Source organism: Sapajus apella, unplaced genomic scaffold, assembly GCF_009761245.1.
Source record: "Sapajus apella isolate SASKATOON/1434 unplaced genomic scaffold, GSC_monkey_1.0 scaffold31, whole genome shotgun sequence".
NCBI lineage: Eukaryota > Metazoa > Chordata > Mammalia > Primates > Cebidae > Sapajus > Sapajus apella.
Window position 1 is genome coordinate 14,774,379 of NW_022436971.1, and position 22,765 is coordinate 14,797,143.

Consider the following 22,765-nt stretch of genomic DNA (forward strand, 5'->3'; position numbering starts at 1 on the left):
GTTGACCAGGATGGTCTCAATCTCTTGACATTGTGATCCACCCACCTCGGCCTCCCAAAGTGCTGGGATTACAGGCTTGAGCCACCACACCCGGCCAACATTTTACTTTCTAAACTTAATTTTTTTTTTAACCTTTTTACTCTTGTAAAAACACTTAGCTTAAAACATTGTACAGCAGTACAAAAATATTTTCCTTCTTTTTTTTTGAGACAGGCTCTTACTGTATGAGGCTGGAGTGCAGTGGCGTATCATAACCCTCTGCAGCTATAGCCTTGACCTCCCTGGGCTCAGTGATCCTCCCACGTCAGCCTCTTGAGTAGCTGGGACTACAGGCGTGTTCCACCATGCCTGGCTAATTTTTGTATTTTTTTGTAGAGAGGGAGTCTCACTGTGTTGCCCAGATTGGTCTTGAATTCCTGAGCTCAAGCAATCTGCCTGCCTTGGCCTCCCAAAGTGCTGGGATTATAAGCATGAGCCATAGTGCCTGGCCAGTGTTTTCTTTATATCCTTATTCTGTAAGTTTTTTTCTGTTTTTAAAGGTTGTTTGTTTAACTTTTTAAGCTTTTTGTAAAAAAAAAAAAAAAACTAGAACACAAACACCCATTAGCCTAGGTCTATGCAGGGTCAGAGTTATCAGGACATCACAAGGTGATGAGATTTTTTTCAGCTCCATTATAATCTATGGGACTGCCCTCATATATGTGTTCTCTCCTTGACCTTATGGATGTGACTGTATACATAAATTATTTAACAGGTGAAATTTTGATAGTATTGCCATTTCAAAGAACTTTTGGGTTCTTAAGATACTAGTAAGTTCAGAATTTGTTTTCCTATGTTATTGTTATAAATTGCATTTAAGTTTCCAGAATTGCCAAGAAAATGCTCTTGGTCCACCATGTGGTAGAACTGTGTGGTCAGCAGTACGGTCGACACTTATCCTTTCTTTTTATTCTTTTTTTTTTTTTTTTGACACGGAGTCTCACTCTGCCGCCCAGGCAGTGCCACAATCTCGGCTCGCTGCAACCTCCACCTCCTCGGTTCAAGGGAGTCTCTCCCGAGTAGCTGGGATTACAGGCACCTGCCACTGTGCCCAGCTAATTTTTTTTTTTTTTTTTTTGTATTTTTAGTAGAGATGGGGTTTCACCATCTTGGCCGGGCTGGTCTTGAACTCCTGAACTTGTGATCCACCCGCCTTAGTCCCAAAGTGCTGGGATTACAGGCGTGAGCCAGTGCGCCCAGCCTGTATCCTTTCTTTATAAGGTTGTTCACATGAAAATTTTTCTGATAATGTGCTATGGATAGTATTAGGAGAAATAAAACTATGAAAATAACCATTGCCCTTGAAAGAGTCACAATCTAGTGAAGAGACAAATAATCGTTTTTCCCTTGAAAAAGGCATTTTAATAAAGATAATGTGCTAATGTTGCAACTGAGTAGCATGAGGAGTGATCACTGTGTGGATTGCTCAGGGTTACACAGACAGAAGTGACCTCCCAAGTTTTCAATGTCCACACCCATAAAATGCTAATAGTACTGCCTAATGGAGTGGTTGTAAAGAACAAAGATGTTGATACATGAAAGCCAGTAAGAATAATGCTGCAGTCTTTTTCCAGTGCAGCCCAAGGAATGGGAGTGGGGACTGCCCGTTTCTTTCTTGCTCAGTGCTACACTAGTGGGAGTGAAATTCCAGGGGCTCCAACTGCAGCAAGGACAGCAGAGGGGTCAGGGCTAGGCTTTCCTCCGGTGTGAAGAGCCCTGCTCAGTTGAAGAGGACTCTGGTTCCCCGGGGTTTCAGTCAAAGCATGAACCGTGCTGTTAATGGTGTACTTTTGTTGTCATTTCAGGTCTGGTGAGCTGTGCCTTCTTTCTGGCAGTGAATGGTCTGTATTCCTCTAGTGATGATGTGATCGAATTAACTCCATCAAATTTCAACCGAGAAGTTATTCAGAGTGATAGTTTGTGGCTTGTAGAATTCTATGCTCCATGGTAAATATTATAAAGTAGTTGTAGATTATTTATAGTACTTTCTGAAATTGGAGAAAATGCTATATAAAAATCTGATTTTATTAAGTCATCTCATTTAGCTTACTGTTTGTTAGAAGAAGTAGAGAAGAGGGAAATAGGAAATGCAAAGTGTCCAGTCTGTTGTTAAAGAAGCTTTGTCATTTGATGAGGTGATGCGTGTGGAAAGAAAACTTAATTTTATGAGAAAGGAATCTTGAGCAAAGGTAAGGGAGGGGCCAGTGATTAACTTCATTCTGTTTCTTGAAGAGAATTATTTCCTGAAATAATGTAGTTAGAAAATCTGGTTTAATTTAAAATTTCTTTCCTTGCCTGACATTCAATGCTGGAAAAACCCTTGTGAGGTAAAAAATGTCATCACTATTGACACTAACAGCACAAAATTATATACAGTCAAAAATACAACATTGCGTTATTTGTGTGCTTAAAGCATTTAATGAAAAAAATAGAAGAGTGGAAACTGTGCGAGATGTATATGACGCTGTCTGTGCTGTAAACCAGCAGGCTGCAAGTATCCTGAGAGGAGAACCAAACCCTAGCCAGCTGTGTATCTGGGAAGCACTGTACGGTGATCTGAAATATAGAATTTAGATGCAGTCCTTAACGGTCAAATTCTTAGAACCCGATGGGTACATCGTAGGGTATGCCTGATGAAAGTTTTTCCTTTCTCACTTTAACTTTTTTCTTTGAACTGAGTTTTAGAAACTACCCACCAGTCCTTATGGACCATTTTACTTAATGCTTAGTATAGCAAATGGAGGTAAAAATGCTGTATTTTCAAAGTGGATGCTGCCACATTGTGAGTGGCCTGTACTATTTTTAAAGGCTCTGGTTTGTGTGTGTTCTATCCAAATGCTAATTCTGTATGGATTCGCTCAATTAGACTAGCAACTGTGTAAATAGTAATTGTACAAACTGTTATATTGTTAAATGCCTCTGTATATGGTTTTTACAAGCTTATCACATATGGCATAGGTAATTTACCTTGTTTCTGAGAGCTACTATGCAAGAGAAAATACCTCATTCTAAAACTCTACAAGACAGCATAATTGAGAAGGCAGGCTCTAGATCCACTAGTTAATAATTATTATTACACTGGCAGAGTTTTACTTTGTGGTGTTTGGATGAAATAATGTCTGATTAGAACAAATACTTTTTTTGAGAGACAGGGTCTCACTTTCTCCCAGGCTGGAGTGCAGCGGCACGATCACTGCTCACTGCAGCCTTGATTTTCCAGACTCAGGTGATCTTCCCACTTCAGCCTCCCAAGCGCTGGTACTACAGGCATTTACCACCACACACAGCTAATTTCTTTAATTTTCTTTTTTTTCCCCCCTCTGTTCACACTACAGAATGCCTGGCTTTTATATTTTTTATGGAGACAGAATTTCACCACATTGTCCAGGCTGGTCTCTTAACGCCAGGGCTCAAGTAATTCGCCTGCCTCAGCCTCCCAAATTGCTGGGATTATAGGTATGAGCCACTGCACCGGGTCAAGCAGATGCTCTGTAACTTCCTTTTGTGCTTGGACTCCTTTGGCACCGTGGCGAAGGCCTAGGATTCTTATAATAAAAGTTTTATGGTCATGCATGATGGCTCACACTTATAATTTCAGCACTTCAGGAGACCAAGGAGGGTGAATTGCTTGAGCACCAGAGTTCAAGACCAGCCTGGGCAATGTGGCGAGACCCCATCTCTACAAAAATAAAAAAACAGAAATTACCCAGGCGTGGTGGCGTGCACTTGTGGTCCCAGCTACTCAATAGGCTGAAGTGGGAAGATTACCTGAGCCTGGGAGGTAGAGGCTGCAGAGAGCTATGATGTGCCGCTGCACTCCATCCTGGGCCACAGTGAGAGCTTGTCTCAAAACAGGAAAAAAAAAAAAAGCTCTCCTTTAAAAAAAAATCAAAGCTTTACATGTTTAAATAAAGCCTATAAGTTCACAAAGAAAACCTAAAGTATGGAAATATGATTGTTGAAATATTAAAATTTTATGGTTAATGTAGTACTTTACAAGGACACTAAGTATAGGTTGAACATCTCTTACGCAAAGTGCTTGGGACCAGAAGTGTTTCTGATTTCGGATTTTTTCAGATTTTGGAAGATTTGCATAATACTTAGCTGTAGAGCATCCCTAATCTGAGAATACAAAATCTGAAATGCTCCATTGTACGTTTCCTGTGAATGTCATGTTGGCGCTCAAAAAGTTGTGGATTATAGAATGTTTCAGAGTGTGGGTTTTTAGATTAGGGATGCTAAACCAGTACCAAGATCCAGCAGCAGACTTGACAGCTGCAATAATTCTGAGTAATGGGGGGTATAAATGATGTTTGAAGATTCCTGCAGTAACTATAGGATAGTAATGAAAACAGCTGTTATTTTTATTCATGATAAGTCACAATAATTGACTGTGGAGTGTTGCTTACATTTATAAAGAAATTCTAAATTTCAATTACAGATTAGTGAAAAGACTTTTTCATCCAAATTCATAGACTTCCCCCCTAAATTTTTCCCAAAAGGCCACCGTGGCTTCAGATTTGTTTATTCTTTTTCCCCCCTAAAAGGGATCCCCTAAATTTTTATCCACCAGCCTTTTGAGAGTCGACCCCAGGTACAGAACCCCTAGGTAGAGGGTGGGCCATATTTATATATACGTGGCATTGTGATGTATGTGCAGATCTAATAGAAGGGAGGATGAACTCTGACAGTCTCTGGATTTAGTCCTCTTTTCTTAGATAAACTGAAATTAAAGAGGCACAAACCCTGTAAAAATTTGTCTTTGGGATTTCTGAGTATCTCACCTAAATAGGAAAACATTCTGTATATAAATACATAGAAGTAGCATTTCAGGACATTCCCCTGAAAGATCCTTACTTCAAATATTGGGATTGCCTTTAGGCCCTAATACTCAGTTACATATTTATTAAAACATTTACCTGTATGATTGTAGTATTTGGAATCGAAAACTTGTCAGGCAGCTCTGACACTGAATAGCTATGTGATATTGGGTAAATTTCTTCTCAGCATCAATTCAATCATTTGTAAAATGAAATAACAAGAGGGACATGCCTTCAGCTTCATGTTGATTAAATGAAATCCTCTATAAAATGTTTTCATCATGGTCCTGGCACCTAGCATTTGTGCATTTTGTCCTTAGAGACCTAATTAGAAGAGAATTTACATTGTTTTTAAAAAATGCATCAAATCACCAACAGGTAAATAAACTATGGAGTCTGCATACAGAGAATGTTACACAGCAATAAAAATGAACTGTATAGCTACCTACAGCCTCAATGAGTGGTAAGGGTTAACAGGTTCACATGCACTTGTTTCAGAAGCACTTTTCTCTGTTGTATTTCACATTAATAGTACCTACAAGGTTAACGTTTTTCCTGGTGTTGTCTTCTCTCCTCCCTCCCCACTCTGTTCCACTTTCCTGTCTCCCCCCACCTCATCACTCACATCACCGTCTCTTGGTGTCACGTTATGCATTTCGGCCTGTTAGGCTCACTAAAATGGGTTTATGTATGTGTTTCTAAGTCCAGAAGCAATTTGTGGGGCCCACAGAGTATTGAGATACAGGCATAGGAGATCTAGGCCAGATACCTCATCTGTAACATTAAAAAGCTGGACTAGATTAGGGACTGTCAAACCTCAGTAGGTTTAAGAATCACTGGTAGAACTTAAGAAAATGCACTTCTTCCTCTATGAAGTTTGGATTTGTGGGGCCCAAGAATCTGCATTTGCATAGGCTTACAGCTCCACACAGTGAAGCACATTGGACCAGATAGCTTCTAAAGGGCTTGTTTAGGTGGAGAGTTATAAATTATAGAGTTTAAATATGATTTAATTGAGCAGTAATTTGGAAGTTTTGTTTTGTTTTGTTTTGTTTTGTTTTGTTTTGTTTTTTGCCAGAGTCTTGCTGTGTTGCTCACGCTGGAGTGTGGTGGCACAATCTCAGCTCACTGCAACCTCTGTGTATCTACGTCAAGTGATTCTCCTCCCTCAGCCTACCTAATAGCTAGGATTACAGGCGTGTGCCACCACACCCAGCTAATTTTTGTATTTTTAGTAGAGATGTGGTTTCACCATGTTGGCCAGGTTGGTCTCAAAACTCCTGAGCTCAAATGATCCACTTGCCTTGGCCTCCCAGAGTGCTGGGATTACAGGTGTGAGCCACTGCACCCAGCTGGAAGCTTTTTTATTGGGATGATATGAAAGTGATTATTTTAAGTAATAAACTGGTGAGCTTGTCCAGGTTGCTGATCTAATTTATTTATTTTCTTTTATTTCTTTTATTTTTTTGCGACAGAGTCTTGCGCTGTTGCCCAGGCTGGAGTGTAGTGGTGTGATCTCGACTCACTGCAACCTACACTTCCTGGATTAACACAATTCTCATTCCTCAGCCTCCCCAGTAGCTAGGATTATAGGCACACACCACCACACCCAGCTAATTTTTGTATTTTTAGTAGAGATGAGGTTTCACCATGTTGGCCAGCTGGTCTCAAACTCAAGTGATCCTCCTTCCTTGGCCTTCCAAAGTGTTGGGATTACAGGCATGAGCTACCTCACCTGGCCTTGATCCTATTTTATTTGTGCTTGTCCTCTTTGCAGGCGTCTCACTCCATAGACCATTGGTGGGGTTTTTTTAATTGAATTTTTGAATTGAGAAGCAAAGGCTTTAACTGTTGGCTTTTTGTGTTTTCTTCCCCTAAAAGGTGTGGTCACTGTCAAAGATTAACACCAGAATGGAAGAAAGCAGCTACTGCATTAAAAGTAAGTTTTTAAGCAAAAGCCTTAAAAATTTTTTTAGGATAAGTTTCTAAGATGTCCACATTCACCTGTGTATGTTTAAAGTAATAAGTGTGCAATTGGATTAATGTTCAATGGGAAGCTAGTTTGCATATCAAAGTTCAAAATACTGGCTCTGTTATCAAAATCATGCTGAGAATAAGGGGATAATACACATTTAAATGCTTACATTGCCTGTTTTTGTCCATTCTGTTTCCCAGATAAATGACAGTTACTCTCAGCCCTGCCTGTTCTGTGAGCTGCAGAGTTCACTCTGGGCTGACTTTGATTTCCCCCATCACTGCATTTAAGAGTCTCTTCTGGTGTTCAAGGATAAAGCTCTTATTGACTCACTGCAAACTGCACCCTGTGCTTTTTTATCTTTTTCTGAGTCTATATGAAGCAGATAATGAGTTCTTGTGGAATCTGCTCTAGTTGAAAGAAAAATTGTTATTTTCTTTACATTTCCACAGGATGTTGTGAAAGTTGGTGCAGTTGATGCAGATAAACATCAGTCCCTAGGTGGTCAGTATGGTGTTCAGGGATTTCCTACAATTAAGATTTTTGGATCCAACAAAAACAGACCAGAAGATTACCAAGGTAAGGACTTTTCCTAGCTGCTCCATTCCCCTGGTAGACAAGAACCTAGTGTTCTTCAACAGGCTGAGAACCTGCTCTGCCTGCACCATTCTCAACCTCATTGTACGTGAATTATCTATAAATGGTATATACAATGATTCCTTCACCCTCCAAGTCATTCTGAAGATGAAATGTGTGTCATATAGGTTTGCGTTACCAGTTATGCTTAGGTCAGTGCTACGTTAGCAATGATAGAATAACAACGTTCTGTGCTACCCTCTTGTCTGTCTCATTGTATTTAATAAAGATCTATATGTATGTTCTTGCTCTAATCTGTCTTCCCCTTACTATAGGAGAAGAGTCCAGCATATCACCATGGAAAAGGAGACTGTAAATTAAGAGTCTTAGTCTTAGTCTTCTAAACTATTGCTAATAAATGGATACCACAAACTGTTCTGTAGATAAGTAAATTGTGAGTATCTGCAGTGAGTCACTGAGGCAACTAAAGATAGAATTCAGGTTCTACCCTCCTGAGACTAAATGTTTTTTTCACCCACACTGTTCTTTCTTTTTTCTTTTTTTTTAAGAGACAGGGTCTGGCTATGTTGCCCAGCCTGGACTCCAACTCCTAGGTTCAGTTGATCCTCCTCCTTTAGCCTCCCAGGTCTGAGATCACAGGCACCACACTCTTAGAGAATTGTCCTGTTGTTTAAGATATCACAAACAGATTATTATATTTAAGTTAATCAGAGTTGCTAGATTGGGCCAGATCCCTGGTACTAGTAAGAGTATTGGGCATAATGTGTTTGAAGCTGAAATTATGACTAATTTGGTAAAGTTTTTCACTGAAGATTTTGTTATATGGAACATATGAATGACTGAACTTTGGCATCTTAGGTTTTGCTTTATGTGAGCAGTACCATCTCATGAGTTGGGTGGGAGAATCAGCATCATAGTAAAACAAAGAGTTGTCTGTCCTTGGTGACTTGCCTGGGTCCAGCTAATAGAAGGCAGGGAAGGCAGAGGTGAGGGTTACAGAATCTGTCATGTGTGAACTGGGAAGGCAGCCCTGCTTGGCTGCGTGGCTGCTGGCTTCTCCACACTCCAGCGTCAGTAACTAAACAGTACTTAGTCTCTTGCTTCTCTGTAAAATGGGGATGTGCAAGCCTATTTTAGGGTACCAGAAACTTAATTGAAATAGTACACATAAAGTTTATGAGACAAATTCTTGGTAAATATGTGTTGTTGGCAAACCTCGAGGCTGGCGGGTAAGAAGACAAGGAGTGGCCTTGGATACGTTGTCTCTGCTAGACAGTCCAGCTCCAAAGTTCTAGGGAAAGACCTTTTTCTTTCCTGAGTAAACACCTGCTTTTCTGCCCTTGAATAATTTGTTACAGTTTTCCTAACTTGAGAAAATGTACATATTTAATGCATTCACTCTGCTGCTGTTGTTATAAATCAGTTTATTGGAACACAGCCCTACTTGTTTGTCTACATAATTGTCTCTGGCTGCTTTTGCAGTGGAGCAGAGAACTGAGTAGTTGCAATAGACAGTATGGCCCAAAATGCTGAAAAGTTTACACCTGGCCCTTCACATAAAGAGTTTGCCAACCACTAGACTAGAGTGAGAAAACCCTCCCTTTTTTCCTAGTATACTTTGTGATTTGGCATATGTCCAGGTAAAGACTGGGGGAAGAAGGGGCACTAGTTCAGATGCTGGAGGTAAACCACATAGACGAGGAGCAGAGGCTGTTTTATGTTGAGGCCTTGCCCTTCTCTGTTATCAAGTGACATACTTGGTAGGCTCAACCCATGATGCAGCACAAGATTATCTGACTAGATACTGAGAGTTTTGTTTTTTATGTTAGGTCTGATGTGTTCTCAAAAGTTTATCTTCCTGGCCATACCTTACATCTCTAATCCCAGTACTTTGGGAGGCCAAGGCAGGAGGATCACTTGAGTACAGGAGTTTGAGAAAACTTAAAAAAAAAAGATTTGATTTTTATTTATTTATTTATTTGGTCAGAGTCTTGTTCTGTTGCTCAGGCTGGAGTGCAGTGGTGCGATCTCAGCTCACTGCAGCCTCCAAATCTCCTGGGTTCAGGTGATTCTCCTGCTTCAGCCTCCCAAGTAGCTGGGACTATAGGCCTGCCACCATGCCCAGCTAATTTTTGTATTTTTAGTAGAGACAGGGTTTTTGACATGTTGGCCAGGATGGTCTCAAACTCTTGACCTCAAGTGTTCTACTTGCTTCGCCCTCCCAAAGTGCTTGGATCACAGGTGTGAGCTACCACGCCCGGCCGAAAGATGAAATTTTCTGAAGAGATTCTATTAAAGTTTTGCCTTTAAACTCTAAAGACAGCACATGACATGTGTTATTCAGCACTTTTGTGTTAGTCAATAGCCCCTGACTCTCTTAAGCAAATAAGTTTTTGGTGAACTTCCAAAGACTATTGTCATCTTGCCCCTCTGAGTTTTAATGCAGATTTGTTACTTATATTAGGATTAAGTTCAGCTTAATAGTGTTTCAAGCAAAGAATTAAGTTCAGCTTAACAGTAATTCAAGCAAGATAGAAAAAAAGAGGCCTGGAATGGTTTCCAGTTGCTTGGCTTCAAAGACACTTCATACCTGCTTTCTCCATCTTTTCTATCCAGTATCTCACAGAAATAGTTCTTTTTGTATTTAGGAAATTCCCCTACTTTCCCAGCTAGATATTAAGCTTCTTATTCATCCATGTACATGTGCAGTTAACATTTGTGAGTAATTTTCATTAGGAGATGGTATTTGAGCAGGGAGTTTTTATGAACACTAACAACGTAAAACCTAAGAAGAGGAATTAGGCCGGGCACAGTGGCTCATGCCTGTAATCCTAGCACTTTGGGAGGCCGAGGTGGGCAGATCACTTGAGGTCAGGAGTTTGTGACCAGCCTGGCCAACATGGTGAAACCCCGTCTCTACTAAAAATACAAAAATTAGTTGGAAATCAGTTGAAGCCAGGAGGTGGAGGTAGCAGTGAACTGAGATCGTACCCAGCGTGGGCAACAGAGCGACACTGTCTCAAAAAACAAGAGAAATTGGTTTTTCAAGTGTTAAGTCTAGTGCAAAATGCATGCTGGGGAGAAAGTGTGTTCTGTGCGAGATACACGTGTTAGAACTGTGTAACACCCAGTGAGGCTGATGATGAGGTAAAGACACAGTCAGTTGGGATGGGCCACATGGGGCACTTGAGGAAGGCCAGGCCGAGGACCGCCTACCTCCTGTCTCCTGTAGGTGGCAGAACTGGTGAAGCCATCGTAGATGCTGCGCTCAGTGCTCTGCGCCAGCTCGTGAAGGATCGCCTTGGGGGACGGAGCGGAGGATACAGTTCTGGAAAACAAGTAAGACCATAAAATGTCAGTTTTTAATGTGTCATAATTTTGAAGCCAGAGTGTAGATTCCTTGCAAAAACAAATAGTTGTTTTTTTGCTATTTTTAAAAGTATGTTAAAGTGGTGAACTTTCAATTAAAAAACAATAAAGGATTGGATCCACTGGTCCCATAGGGAACCAGCCATCCAGCCTGCTCATTTGGCCTCCTCAGAATTGCTGTTGCCATGGCCAGTCAGTCCCAGGACATCTTGCCACACCTGCAGTCCAAGTACCAGGCCCCCAGAAAGGCTTCCTGGGCCCTGGGCTAAAACAACTTCAGGGAGAGAGAGCTCCAGGCCCAGGAGCCAGGTGCTGGCATCCCATGGCACTTGTAGGTCCAGAGTGGGGAGGGATGGATGGTTCTCCTCTAGGTAGGCTCTGACAAACCATGATGAAATTTGGGTTACCTTTTGGCCTGTGTCTGTGGCAATCAGCCCAAAATCCATGGAAAATTCTACACAAATGGATAGGGAAGAAGACAGAGAGATGAGCAGATTGGTGTTTTAAATGCCCTTGTATGTGAAGCTTAACACTGATGTTCTTGTGAAAAGGCAGAATTGAAGATATATAAATATTAAATGGGCATTTACTTTTAGGCAAAAGTTAAACCAGTTAAACTTTCACCTAAAGTAAAGGTACTAGCTCTGAGCCTATATAAAGAGCTAGTTTAGGCCGGGCGTGGTGGCTCACACCTGTAATCCCAGCACTTTGGAGGCCAAGTGGGGGACAGATCACCTGGAGGTCGGGAGTTCAAGACCAGCCTGATCAATATGGTGAAACCCCATCTTTAAAAGAAGAAAGAAAAAAAAATAGCTAGTTTAACTGTATTAGCTCTTTATATAGGCTCAGAGCTTCACCAAAGATTTCATGCTCTTGCCTTTTATTTTAAACTTATTTAATGAGCATAGTTGCCTGGCCCCCTGCATCCTTCCTGGCAACAGAAAGCAATGCTGACTGGTTTTTAGATTTAGTACTGAAGAACATTCTTCAAAAAAAGAAAAGGATTAAATGTTATTGTTAGGCTGAGCGCAATGGCTCACACCTGTAATCCCAGCACTTTGGGAGGCTGATGTGGGTGGATCACGGGCTCAGGAGATCAGCCTGGCCAATATGGTGAAACCCCGTCTCTACTAAAAAAAAAAAAAATAAACTATCCAGGCATGGTGGCACGCACCTGTAGTCTCAGCTGCTCGGGAGGATGAGGCAGGAGAATTGCTTGAACCCTGGAGGCGCATGTTGCAGTAAGCTGAGATCATGTCACTGCACTCCAGCATGGGTGACAGAGCAACACTCCATCTCAAAAAAAAAAAAAAACAAAGTTATTTTTAGCTTTGTTGACTGGTAGGGACTTTATGAAAAGATGTAACATAACATCCTGGGATGAAGCAGCACCTGTGCTTAAGTCTGAGTAGAACAGTGCTGTTAAGGGGTTCTTTGAGCCATGTTGAGGTTTCTCTAAAAATAGTTGGTGACAGAATTCAGGTACAGGTTATATGTTGTACTGAATGTATTGGTAATTATTTGAAAGTAAAAGACTATTTACCAAGCAAAAATAATAATGCTGAGGAATGTACCCAATTTGAATACAACCGTTTTCACTATTTTATTCACTAAAGAAAAGCTCTGAAACTTAGGTAAGATGTAAAAGCAGTGTTGTTATTTAAAATAGGAAGTTTTCTTCTTGGCCAAATTGTTGTTTGATGTTTAATGTCATAAATGCCAGGGCAGAGGTGATAGTTCAAGTAAGAAGGATGTGATTGAGCTGACTGACGACAACTTTGATCAGAACGTTCTTGACAGTGAAGATGTTTGGATGGTTGAGTTCTATGCTCCTTGGTGTGGACACTGCAAAAAGTAAGTGCCTTCTGCTAAGTAGTCTGTTCAGTCACAGTATTCACAGTACACTTAGTAGCTTATTTTGAAAGAGCTGAAGTAGATAATAGATCATCACTGAGATCTCTTTCAGAAAAACTGACTCTAAGTGAGTATTAAACATTGAAATTAGTGCCAAGAGCTTCCGCTCTCATATTGCCAAAGATTAAGGGACTGGCTCATGTCCAGGTTTAGGGATGGGAAGTGCATGTGAAGGGTAGCATTGGATCTTTGGTAAAGCTACACACAAAATGTTTTCTAGGTGGGACATAACTGGGGATTGGGCAGAAATGGACAGATCAGTTGAAAGTATAGGCTGGGAGTTGTGGCTCACACCTGTAATCTTAGCACTTTTGGGAGGCCAAGGCGGGTGGATCACTTCAGGCCAGGAGTTTGAGACCAGCCTGGGCAACATAGCAAAGCCCTGTCTCTACTAAAAACACACAAAAAATGAGCAGGGTGCGGTGATGTGCCCCTGTAGTCCCAGCTACTTGGGAGATTTACAAGAATCTCTTGAGTGCGGGAGGCAGAGGCTGCAGTGAGCTGAGATCACACCACTGCACTCCATCCTGGATGATAGAATGAGACTCTGTCTCAAAAAAAAAGAAAAAAGTTGGGGCTGCAAGTTAAAATGCAAGTATTTGTCCTGGTGAGATGAATCACTTGAGGCCAGGAGTTCAAGACCAATCTGGGCAACATGGGGAAACCCTATCCCTACTAAAAATATAGCAGTTAACAGTGAATGGTGGCACACACCTGTAGTCCCAGCTACTTGGGAGGCTGAGATGGGAAGATCGCTTGAGCCCAGGAGGTTGAGGCTACAGGAAGCCATGATTGCACCACTCCACTCCAGCCTGGGCAACAGAGAGAGACCATGTCTCAAAAAACAACCAGTATTTTTCTATAGCCTAGAGCCAGAGTGGGCTGCTGCAGCTTCAGAAGTAAAAGAGCAAACAAAAGGAAAAGTGAAACTGGCAGCTGTGGATGCTACAGTCAATCAGGTTCTAGCCTCCCGGTATGGGGTAAGTATATTTATAAGGCTCATTTCATTGTGAAAAACATGGTATTTCTTTACTTCTTCTAGTACTCCAGGCCTCCCTATGAGATAGGAAGGGAGATGTTTAAACCATTTTGTGAATGAAAAGTTATAAAGTCACTGTTGTCATTGATAACTAACAGCCTGAAACTCAGGACTGTCTGTTTTTTTTCCCTTAATGTCACACTGCTTCTACTATGTACTTAAAGTGAGGTTTCAGCTTGCTCAGGCTTATTCAGGTTGCTCATATGGCTGTTGTAAGTGGTCCATTTGTTCTAGAATAGATGCTCTGTGTTAATTATATGCCAGGGCTTGAATATGATTGGGCTAAACTTCACAGTCAGACTGTTAAATCTCCCTGATTGATCATTGACCTCTGTGAGTCATTCCTTTGAAATCCATGCAGTCTGGGGAACAGTTTTGTTACATAAAATTATAAGGCCAGGAGTGGTGGCTCATGCCTGTAATCTCAGCACTTTGGGAGGCAGAGGCGGGAGTTTAAGACCAGCCTGGCCAACAAAATACAGATATTAGCCGGGTGTGGTGGTATGTGCCTGTATTCCCAGCTGCTCAGGAGGCTGAGGTAGGGGAATCACTTGAACCCAGGAGGCAGAGGTTGCAGTGAGCTGAGATCATGCCACTGCACTCCAGCCGGATCAACAGCAAGACTCCACCTAAAAAAAATTACCTATAAGGCAGTTTTAGAAACCGTAAAGATTGTTATTTTGTGTTAAATGTTAATTGGATTTTGTCCTCTGATCTTTTTTTTTTTTTAATAGATTAGAGGATTTCCTACAATCAAGATATTTCAGAAAGGCGAGTCTCCTGTGGATTATGACGGTGGGCGGACAAGATCCGACATAGTGTCCCGGGCCCTTGATTTGTTTTCTGATAACGCCCCACCTCCTGAACTGCTTGAGGTAAACCACTTCAACTGCTTGTAGTCCAGGAAGCTTTTTTAGCTGATAGTGAAGAATGTTAAAGCAGTCGTGACACTATTCATGTTATGCCCTTTCCTTCTTGTTAAAAATACTCTCTTTAAAGTGGTTTATATACTTAGAAATGGAAAAAAAATCTGATAAATTGCTTTTCATAACTTTTAGCATTAGAATAATTATATCGTGAACAGAAATACGAGCTTCTTAGAGTGTATTCAATCACTCTTGCTTATCATTCTCAAAATCGCACATTTATTGAGTACCTAATCATGTTACCCGCACTGTTCTGGTGTTCTTACGTAGGTTTTTTAAATTTAATTCTCACATGAACACTGAGAGGTAGTGTTTTTATCTCCATTTTACATATGGGGAAATAGAGGCACAGAGCCTCAAGTTTGTATAAACATATAATACATGTAAATATAATCTATTAAACAAGTAAGTGTCAGAGCCAGGCTGTGTCCAGGCATTGTGATTTCAGAGACACGTATGTGTGCTAATTCCTCACCACCACCACAGGTTCCGCAGGCTTAAGAATCAGTAACAGAAATCTCCTCTTACAGAACATGCCTCTGGGTGTTTCCATACAAGGAAGTAGTCGTGGGAGAAATCTGTCTTTTTATGTGACAGTGTGAAGTTCTTGTTTGCCAGCTTACCTTTGGGTGTTGTATCATGCAGTCTCTTGATCATCCCTTGTCTTCTGGGTCCCACAGATTATCAACGAGGACATTGCCAAGAGGACGTGTGAGGAGCACCAGCTCTGTGTTGTGGCTGTGCTGCCCCATATCCTTGATACTGGTAAGATAGACAGAAACGATTTCCCCTTAGCTGCTCCGTGCTAAAGGCTCTGAGAATACTTCCTAAATGGATTACTTTTATGGACTCCTTTATCTTTACCTTTAAAAACCTTTGTCTGTTTAAATTAGGAGCTGCAGGTAGAAATTCTTATCTGGAAGTTCTTCTGAAGTTGGCAGACAAATACAAAAAGAAAATGTGGGGGTAAGTTACTGAGCTTGCTTACTTTCTTAGGGTCATCTGGACAGGGAATAGAGCTTCCTGAGAGTGATTCGCCCAAGTTGCTGTAGGCTGTGTTTCCTCTGCTCTGTGGTGTTGGTTGGTTGGTTGGTTGGTTGGTTGGTTGGTTGTTTGGTTGGTTGGTTGGTTTTTTGAGATGGAGTCTTGCTCTGTTGCCCAGGCTGGAGTGCAGTGGTGCAATCTCAGCTTACTACAGCCTCCACCTGCTGGGTTCAAGCAATTCTCCTGCCTCAGCCTCCCAGGTAGCTGGGATTACAGGCCCCCACCACCACACCCAGCTAATTTTTATATTTTTAGTAGACATGGGGTTTCACCACGTGGGCCAGGCTTGTCCCAAACTTCTGACCTCAAGTGATCCACCTGCCTTCACCTCCCAAAGTCCTGGTTTTACAGGTATGAGCCACCGTACCCAGCCTGCTCTGCTATATGTATTTATTCAGGATATGAAAATACTGTCACTAGGAGGAAAAGAAGGAATGCAGGGCTGCCAGCACAGTGCATTTTTCTCATAGGAATCATGTTTTCAATGGTGATTGGGGTGCCCGATTAGCAAGCAGACACATAATGAGTAGTGCAGCTGAATTCCAATATGAGCTTGAAGGCTAGATGAGAAAGATGAAATAGAAGCATGCTTCCTTACCTGAGTAAGGACTGGATCTAGGCACATTTTCAGAACAGTCTCCTTCCTATTTCTTTTTGCTTCTTATCTATTGCTTTCCCCAGGTACCTAGCGCCCCCTGCTGTCCCTCTCTCCATGACCTTGCTCCTCCTCCATTAGTTCAGCAAATGTTTATTAGATGCCTACAGAACGCAAGAGCACACTTAACCCAAATGATACTGGTGGCATTTCAAGTAAAAAGGGAAAATCCATGTAGAAACTCACTTTTTGTTTTTTATTTATTTCTCACTCATTCCATGAAATATCTGAAGCATGATCTTTTGTTCTCTAAGTTCTTGTAGTTGGATTGTAAGCAATTTAAAAGACATATTTGCCCTAAACACCAGTCTGGTTTTCTAGGTGGCTGTGGACAGAAGCCGGAGCCCAGTCTGAACTTGAGACCGCACTGGGGATTGGAGGGTTTGGGTACCCTGCCATGGCCGCCATCAACGCACGCAAGATGAAATTTGCTCTGCTAAAAGGCTCCTTCAGTGAGCAAGGCATTAATGAATTTCTCAGGTAATTTGTTTTCTTAGGTTGTTTGTCTCTTTGAATCTGTCATGGGTTTTTATTTGAAACCAGGTATATATAAATATAATAAATGAAATAAATGGTATTTCAAATGCAGACTAACTCCAGAGAATTGTTTACAAATTAGAGTTTTTAAATTATCTCCCTGTTCATTCTTTTTTCCATGGAATACTCTGCTTGCTGGATGAGGAGAATGCGTTTCTGCCCTCAGGCCTCCCTGTGTGCCATTCTGTACATCTGTCCGTGGGCTCTTATTCTCATAAAGGTCTCATGGGCTAAAGGCATGAAGGTGGTTTTCATTTCGGGACACTTGGCTTTGGAATGTAGTTATTTATTTGAAAATGGGTGTACTTGAGTTACTCCAACAGTGCAAACAACATGATAGGTTCTCAAACTCTAAAACCAATATACAGGGCTCTCTGTCCTGCTCTGCTGTTCAACTCACCTAGTCATCTTTCAGGCAGTACAAGGCATTGACCCAACGAGGTTTTGTTTGCCATTCTTGCTGTTGGCTGTGTTCATTTCTTAGCTGCTGTATAAAAAGAGATGTTCAGCACACAAAAGGCAGTTGAGAGGCTTATGATGAATAATGGATACGAAGAATAGTGTGTGAAAGTCTACAGTGCTCTTGCTGCCAGTCTTCCTATTGACGAAGTGTGTGTGTGTGTGTGTGCGCGTGCGCGCGTGTGTGTGTGCTGTGTAGAGACAGGCTCCAGAGTCAGGCACCTCAGTCATAGCTCTGCCTCCAGTAGTGAAGTGGGAAGCATGGAGGAACTCCTGTGAGGTCAGCTTCTTTAGCTCATGCCTGGGGACAGACCCTGGCTCCTTCCCTCCCAGCTGTCTCTCATAGTTCGTTAATATGGTTAAGGGGGTGTTTTCATAAAGAAGTTTGTGGGGTCAGGCGCGGTGGCTCACACCTGTAATTTCAACACTTTGGGAGGCTGAGGCACACGGATCACATGAGGCCAGGAGTTCGAGACTAGCCTGGCCAACATGGTGAAACCTCATCCCTACTAAAAATATAAAAAATAAGCCAGAGGTGGTGGCGTGTGCCTGCATTCCCAGCTACTAGAGAGGCTGAGGCACAAGAATCACTTGAACCCAGGAGGTTGAAGTGACGCCACTGGCACTCCACCTTGGACAACAGAAGGGAAAAAGACGTTTGTGCACCGCTTAAGTTTGTGATTGTCACAGAGTAGTATTTATTAAATCATGAAGTCAGAATTTAAATATATCTCATGTAATATTTTTTTCTGATAATAGGTTTGCTTATTTTAGCCCAGTGGTGCCACCACATTAGATTATTATTCTGAGTTGTTTGGTGCACTCTAAATATTTGTGCCCACAGTATTTCTTGCCTTGGTTTCCAAACAGCCAGATTATACCAGGTCTGGTGTTTTCAAGTACTGATGTTAACGCACATATGCACACTGCTCTCTCCCAGCCCACTGGAACCAGTTGCCTCACTGCTGACATGCTCGCTCTGTACAGGTTCACAGCAGTCGTAGAAAAAACTCACAGGCAGCCCATGTTCTAGATCAACTTTGATCATTATTTATGTACTTAATTCATTTTTCAGCAAATACTCTTTTTATTTATTTTTGAGATGGAGTCTCCGTCAGCAGACTGGAGTGCAGTGGCGCGATCTCAGCGCACTGCAACCTCTGCCTCCTGGGTTCCAGCAATTCTCCTGCCTCAGCCTCCTGAGTAGCTGGGACTACAGGTACCCACCACCACACCTGGGATTTTTGTATTTTTAGTAGAGACTGGGTTCCATCATGTTGGACAGGATGGTCTCTATCTCTTGACCTTGTGATTCACCCACCTCAGCCTCCCAAAGTTCTAGGATTACAGGCGTGAGCCACCGCACCTGGCCTTACTCTGCTATTTTTGAAAACTTGTTGGTAGCAACTGACTTTATCTGATGCAGAGGGCTCCATTGGGAATGTTTAATCTGGCTATAATGTTGTCCATGATTCAAAAGATGATGTTCTCAAGCTGTGCAAGAGACAAGAAATGCCTCTACATAAACAGAGTAGGCAGGCTGTTATTTTTAAATGCTTGTTCTGTACCAGCAGTCCATTGTAAATGTGTGTGTGTTCTGGTCATTCTTCCCCAAGGGAGCTCTCTTTTGGGCGTGGCTCCACGGCACCTGTAGGAGGCGGGGCTTTCCCTAGCATCGTTGAGAGAGAGCCTTGGGACGGCAGGGATGGCGAGGTGAGTGCCTGGGAGGGAGGCTGTGCAGGCAACAGTCCTCGTTCACTCTCTTGAGCCTGTGCATCTCTGCACCTGGAGTCACGTTCTTTCCATCAGACCTCCCCTTCGGTGTACCCATGGGCCTTTTAAGAGGTTCTTCTCTGAGGACACTTCATCTTCCTTATCACAAGTTTAAGTGCTGCATGGCATTTGATAATCTTGACAGACAGCCAAGATACATTTCAGCAGTAAACTTGCTTTCCTGGTTATTACCCTCAAAGCAAACATTTAACCTGGAATTAATTTACTTTATCTTAGAAAAATGCAAAATTACAGCTTTGAAACTAGCACTTATTTCTGTACTGTTGTGTCCCACCCTCCTCAAAAGGACAAGTTCAATGGCTTTCAGTGTTAAAGTGGTGAGTGATGCTGTGTTGCAATGTTTTACCTGAGTTCTTAGCTTTTCCGGCTGCATAATCATAGGTACGAAGGTCAAGGTAGGAGCCAGACTGAGGAGAACCTGGTTTGTAAGCAGGAGTAGCTCTAGAGAGTTGCTCTTCTGTAAAATGAGATGTTGGCCTTCCAGGGTGTCCCCCCTTCTGCAGATCTAACAGTGGCTTTCTGTCTCCCAGCTTCCCGTGGAGGATGACATTGACCTCAGTGATGTGGAGCTCGATGACTTAGGGAAAGATGAGCTGTGAGAGCCTCAGCAGAGGCTTCAGACCATTTTCTTTTCTTGGGAGCCAGCGGTTTTTTTCCAGCAGTGAAGGAACATTCTCTGCAATCAGATGACTCTACCAGTGGCCTTTTAAACCAAGAAGTAGTACTTGATTGGTCATTTGAAAACACTGCAGCAGTGAACTTTTGCATCCCAAGAAAACATTGAAAAATTCTATGAATTGTTGTAGCCGGTGAATTGTATCGTATTCTGTCACATAATATTTTGAAGAATACTCGGCTGTCGAAACATTTTTTCCTCTCTGACTGCTGCTTGAATGTTCTTGGAGGCTATTTCTTATGTATAGGTTTTTTAATGTGATTCCTTCATTTGATTATTAATGGCTTTTTCCATTAAAGAATAAAATATTTTGGACAATGCCAATAAATGTATGAAATTAGTATCCACATCCTAAATTAAGAGTGATGTTTAGCAGTAAATGACTATTTTGAAGTGATACACTGATGTCTTTCCTCCCCATCAACTTTTTTAAACAAAAAACAAGACTGGTTCAGACGGTGCCATCGATGCCCACCACAGCATGGAACCTGGGCCCAGTGAGAACTGCAATTTCTGCCCACTGTTCTGTGTTTGGGCCATCTCTAGTGATTATCAGCAATCTAGCTGGTTATACAGTTCAAGGCTTTCTATGTTGTTATGAACCTTAAAATAGCCATTAAGACGTGAAATACAGCAGCAGGTTACCAATTTATAAGTAGTTCTTTTATGTAAAACATTCAGAAAAATGAAATTTTGAATTTGTTAGAACATTCAAAGGACTTGAGAGCATTTTATTGTAACTTAAAAAAAATAAATACAACTGTCACTAACTTTTGTGAGCAATTTCTCTGAAAAAAATCTTAGTTCTGTAAGACATTTGAGGCATTCTCTGGCTAAAGGAAAGAGGTGGCTGTAACAGTCTGCGCGAACATGAGACAGAGGTGCCAGCTGGCTTTTCTAGTCCAGAAGACTAAGGTCGATATGGAAGTAGACATAAGGAAAATAGTCTTGATTACTGAGTTGCAGTCCCGGGATCTCCACAGATGCCTAGAAAAGAAGACATGGTAATGTTCTAAGTACATAAACTAGTTTCCTGTCTTATCCTTTTATTTTTGAGGAAGTTCTCCAGGCACTGGCTGTATTCTGCTCTGCATAGCTGTGGCCCACCCCCTCCAGCCCAGCCCTTGCTGTGCAAGGGGTGTATGACATGTAGATTTTCGTAACAGGCTGGCAAATACCTTTTTTTTCTCTTGAGACAGAGTCTCTGTCACCCAGGTTGGAATGCAGTGGCATGATCTCAGCTCACTGTAACCTACATCTCCCAGCTTCAAGCAATTTTCCTGCCTCAGACTCCAAGTAGTGTGGATTACAGGCATGTGACACTACTAATTTTTTTTTAGTAGAGAGAGGCTCTCACCATGTTGGCTAGGCTGGTCTCAAACCCTTGACCTCAAGTGATCCTCCTGCCTTCCAAAGTGCTGGGACTATGGGCAGATGCCAGTTTTTTTGCAGGCATGGGGTGGGGGCTTGAGACAAAGTTTCACTCGTTACCCAGGCTAGAGTGCAGTGGGGCTGCCTCGGCCTTCCGAGGAGCTGGGATTACAGGCATGTGCTACCACGCCCGGCTAATTTTGTATTTTTAGTAGAGATGGTTTCTCCATGTTGGTCAGGCTGGTCTTGAACTCCCGACCTCAGGTGATCCACCCACCTTGGCCTCCCAAAATGCTGGAATTAGAAGCATGAGCCACCATGCCTGGCCAGATACCAGTTTTTTGAAAGTATCTCCCTTTCTACAGTAAGACACTGACCTTAATATAGAAATGCTGTTTCAGGCCAGGCACGGTGGCTCACGCCTGTAATCCCAGCACTTTGGGAGGCCAAGGCAGGCAGATCACGAGATCAGGAGTTCGAGACCAGCCTAACCAACATGGTGAAACCTGTCTCTCCTAAAAATACAAAAACTTAGCCGGGCATGATGGTGCATGCCTGTAATCCTAGCTACTCGGGAGGCTGAGGCAGGAAAATCACTTGAACCCAGGAGGCAGAGGTTGCATTGAACCAAGATCACGCCACTGCACTCCAGCCTGGGCCACAAAATCGAAACTCTGTCTCAAAAAAAAACAGGCTACTTTTTCTAGATACCTACATCCAGTATACTTGTAGCAGCTACTTCATCCAGGTGTCGGAAGACAGAGTTTAGAACCTCTCGTAAACGTTTGGCGGATGACTTCTTATGCGGCTGCAGGAGCACTGCCTGGAAGTTCACTGGTAGTCCATACCTTTCCAGATAAAATGTGTCAGTTACTACTACAAACGCAAACGCACAGAGAAGGAACCTGACGAGAGACGGAGTACATTCCAAGGCTGAAAAGCTTCAACCAACACAGCTTCGTAAAGTCAACCTTGAGCAAAATACCTAGTGCAATGACATGATCTCACTCACTGCAGCCTTTGCGCCTTTGCTTCTGGGGTTCAACCAATTCTGCCTCAGCCTCCCGAGCAGCTGGGATTACAGCATCTGCCACCACCACACCCGGCTAATTTTTGTGTTTTTATTAGAGGTGGGATTTCGCCATGTTGGTCAGGCTGATCTCAAACTCCTGATCTTAAGTGATCCACCCTTCTCTGCCACCCAAAGTGCTGGGATTACAGGCGTGAACCACCGTACCCAGTCATAAGCTTTTATTTTCAGCGTCTGTAAATTATCCCCTGGTTCCCAATCTTCCTGATCCTCATTTGGTAACATGAGTTCTGAAATACTAGGCTTTCCTGTTGGGCCTGCAGAAAGGTGAGGGAAGCCTGAATGCATGAAGAGGCTGCTGGGAAGCACAGACACATCCACTCTCACCCACCAGGCACAAGACTGACCTGGTGGTACCGTCTTTACCTCCCAAGAGCCAAGTGCCACAGAGGCTGGAGGTGTTAGCAGGGAGGACTGTGGCAGCTGCGTAGATAACAAGCAAGGGGAATGGTCCAGTTGA

General features: G+C 42.4%; 2 protein-coding genes across 6 annotated transcripts in view; one reads left to right on the top strand and one right to left on the bottom strand.

The window, feature by feature from the left end:
- The window catches only part of PDIA6 (protein disulfide isomerase family A member 6), a 27,397-nt gene extending 6,783 nt beyond the window's left edge, over positions 1–20,614 (top strand). The window contains exons 2-13 of the mRNA XM_032294129.1: positions 1,845–1,986; positions 6,741–6,798; positions 7,287–7,413; positions 10,664–10,770; positions 12,524–12,654; positions 13,580–13,694; positions 14,488–14,628; positions 15,360–15,444; positions 15,573–15,645; positions 16,700–16,858; positions 18,991–19,087; positions 19,699–20,614. Coding sequence (XP_032150020.1) covers positions 1,845–1,986; positions 6,741–6,798; positions 7,287–7,413; positions 10,664–10,770; positions 12,524–12,654; positions 13,580–13,694; positions 14,488–14,628; positions 15,360–15,444; positions 15,573–15,645; positions 16,700–16,858; positions 18,991–19,087; positions 19,699–19,767 — 1,304 coding nt within the window. The 3' untranslated portion in view covers positions 19,768–20,614. The remainder of the gene's footprint in view (positions 1–1,844; positions 1,987–6,740; positions 6,799–7,286; positions 7,414–10,663; positions 10,771–12,523; positions 12,655–13,579; positions 13,695–14,487; positions 14,629–15,359; positions 15,445–15,572; positions 15,646–16,699; positions 16,859–18,990; positions 19,088–19,698) is intronic.
- The window catches only part of ATP6V1C2 (ATPase H+ transporting V1 subunit C2), a 58,306-nt gene continuing 55,357 nt past the window's right edge, over positions 19,817–22,765 (bottom strand). For 2 of the 5 annotated variants that reach the window (XM_032294130.1, XM_032294134.1), the window contains 2 exons: positions 21,931–22,063; positions 20,110–20,831 (listed from right to left, as the gene is read on the bottom strand). In XM_032294130.1, coding sequence (XP_032150021.1) covers positions 20,742–20,831; positions 21,931–22,063 — 223 coding nt within the window. In that variant the 3' untranslated portion in view covers positions 20,110–20,741. Of the gene's footprint in view, positions 20,832–21,930; positions 22,064–22,765 lie in introns of all 5 variants that reach the window. The other 3 variants (XM_032294133.1, XM_032294131.1, XM_032294132.1) reach the window with 3 other exon arrangements.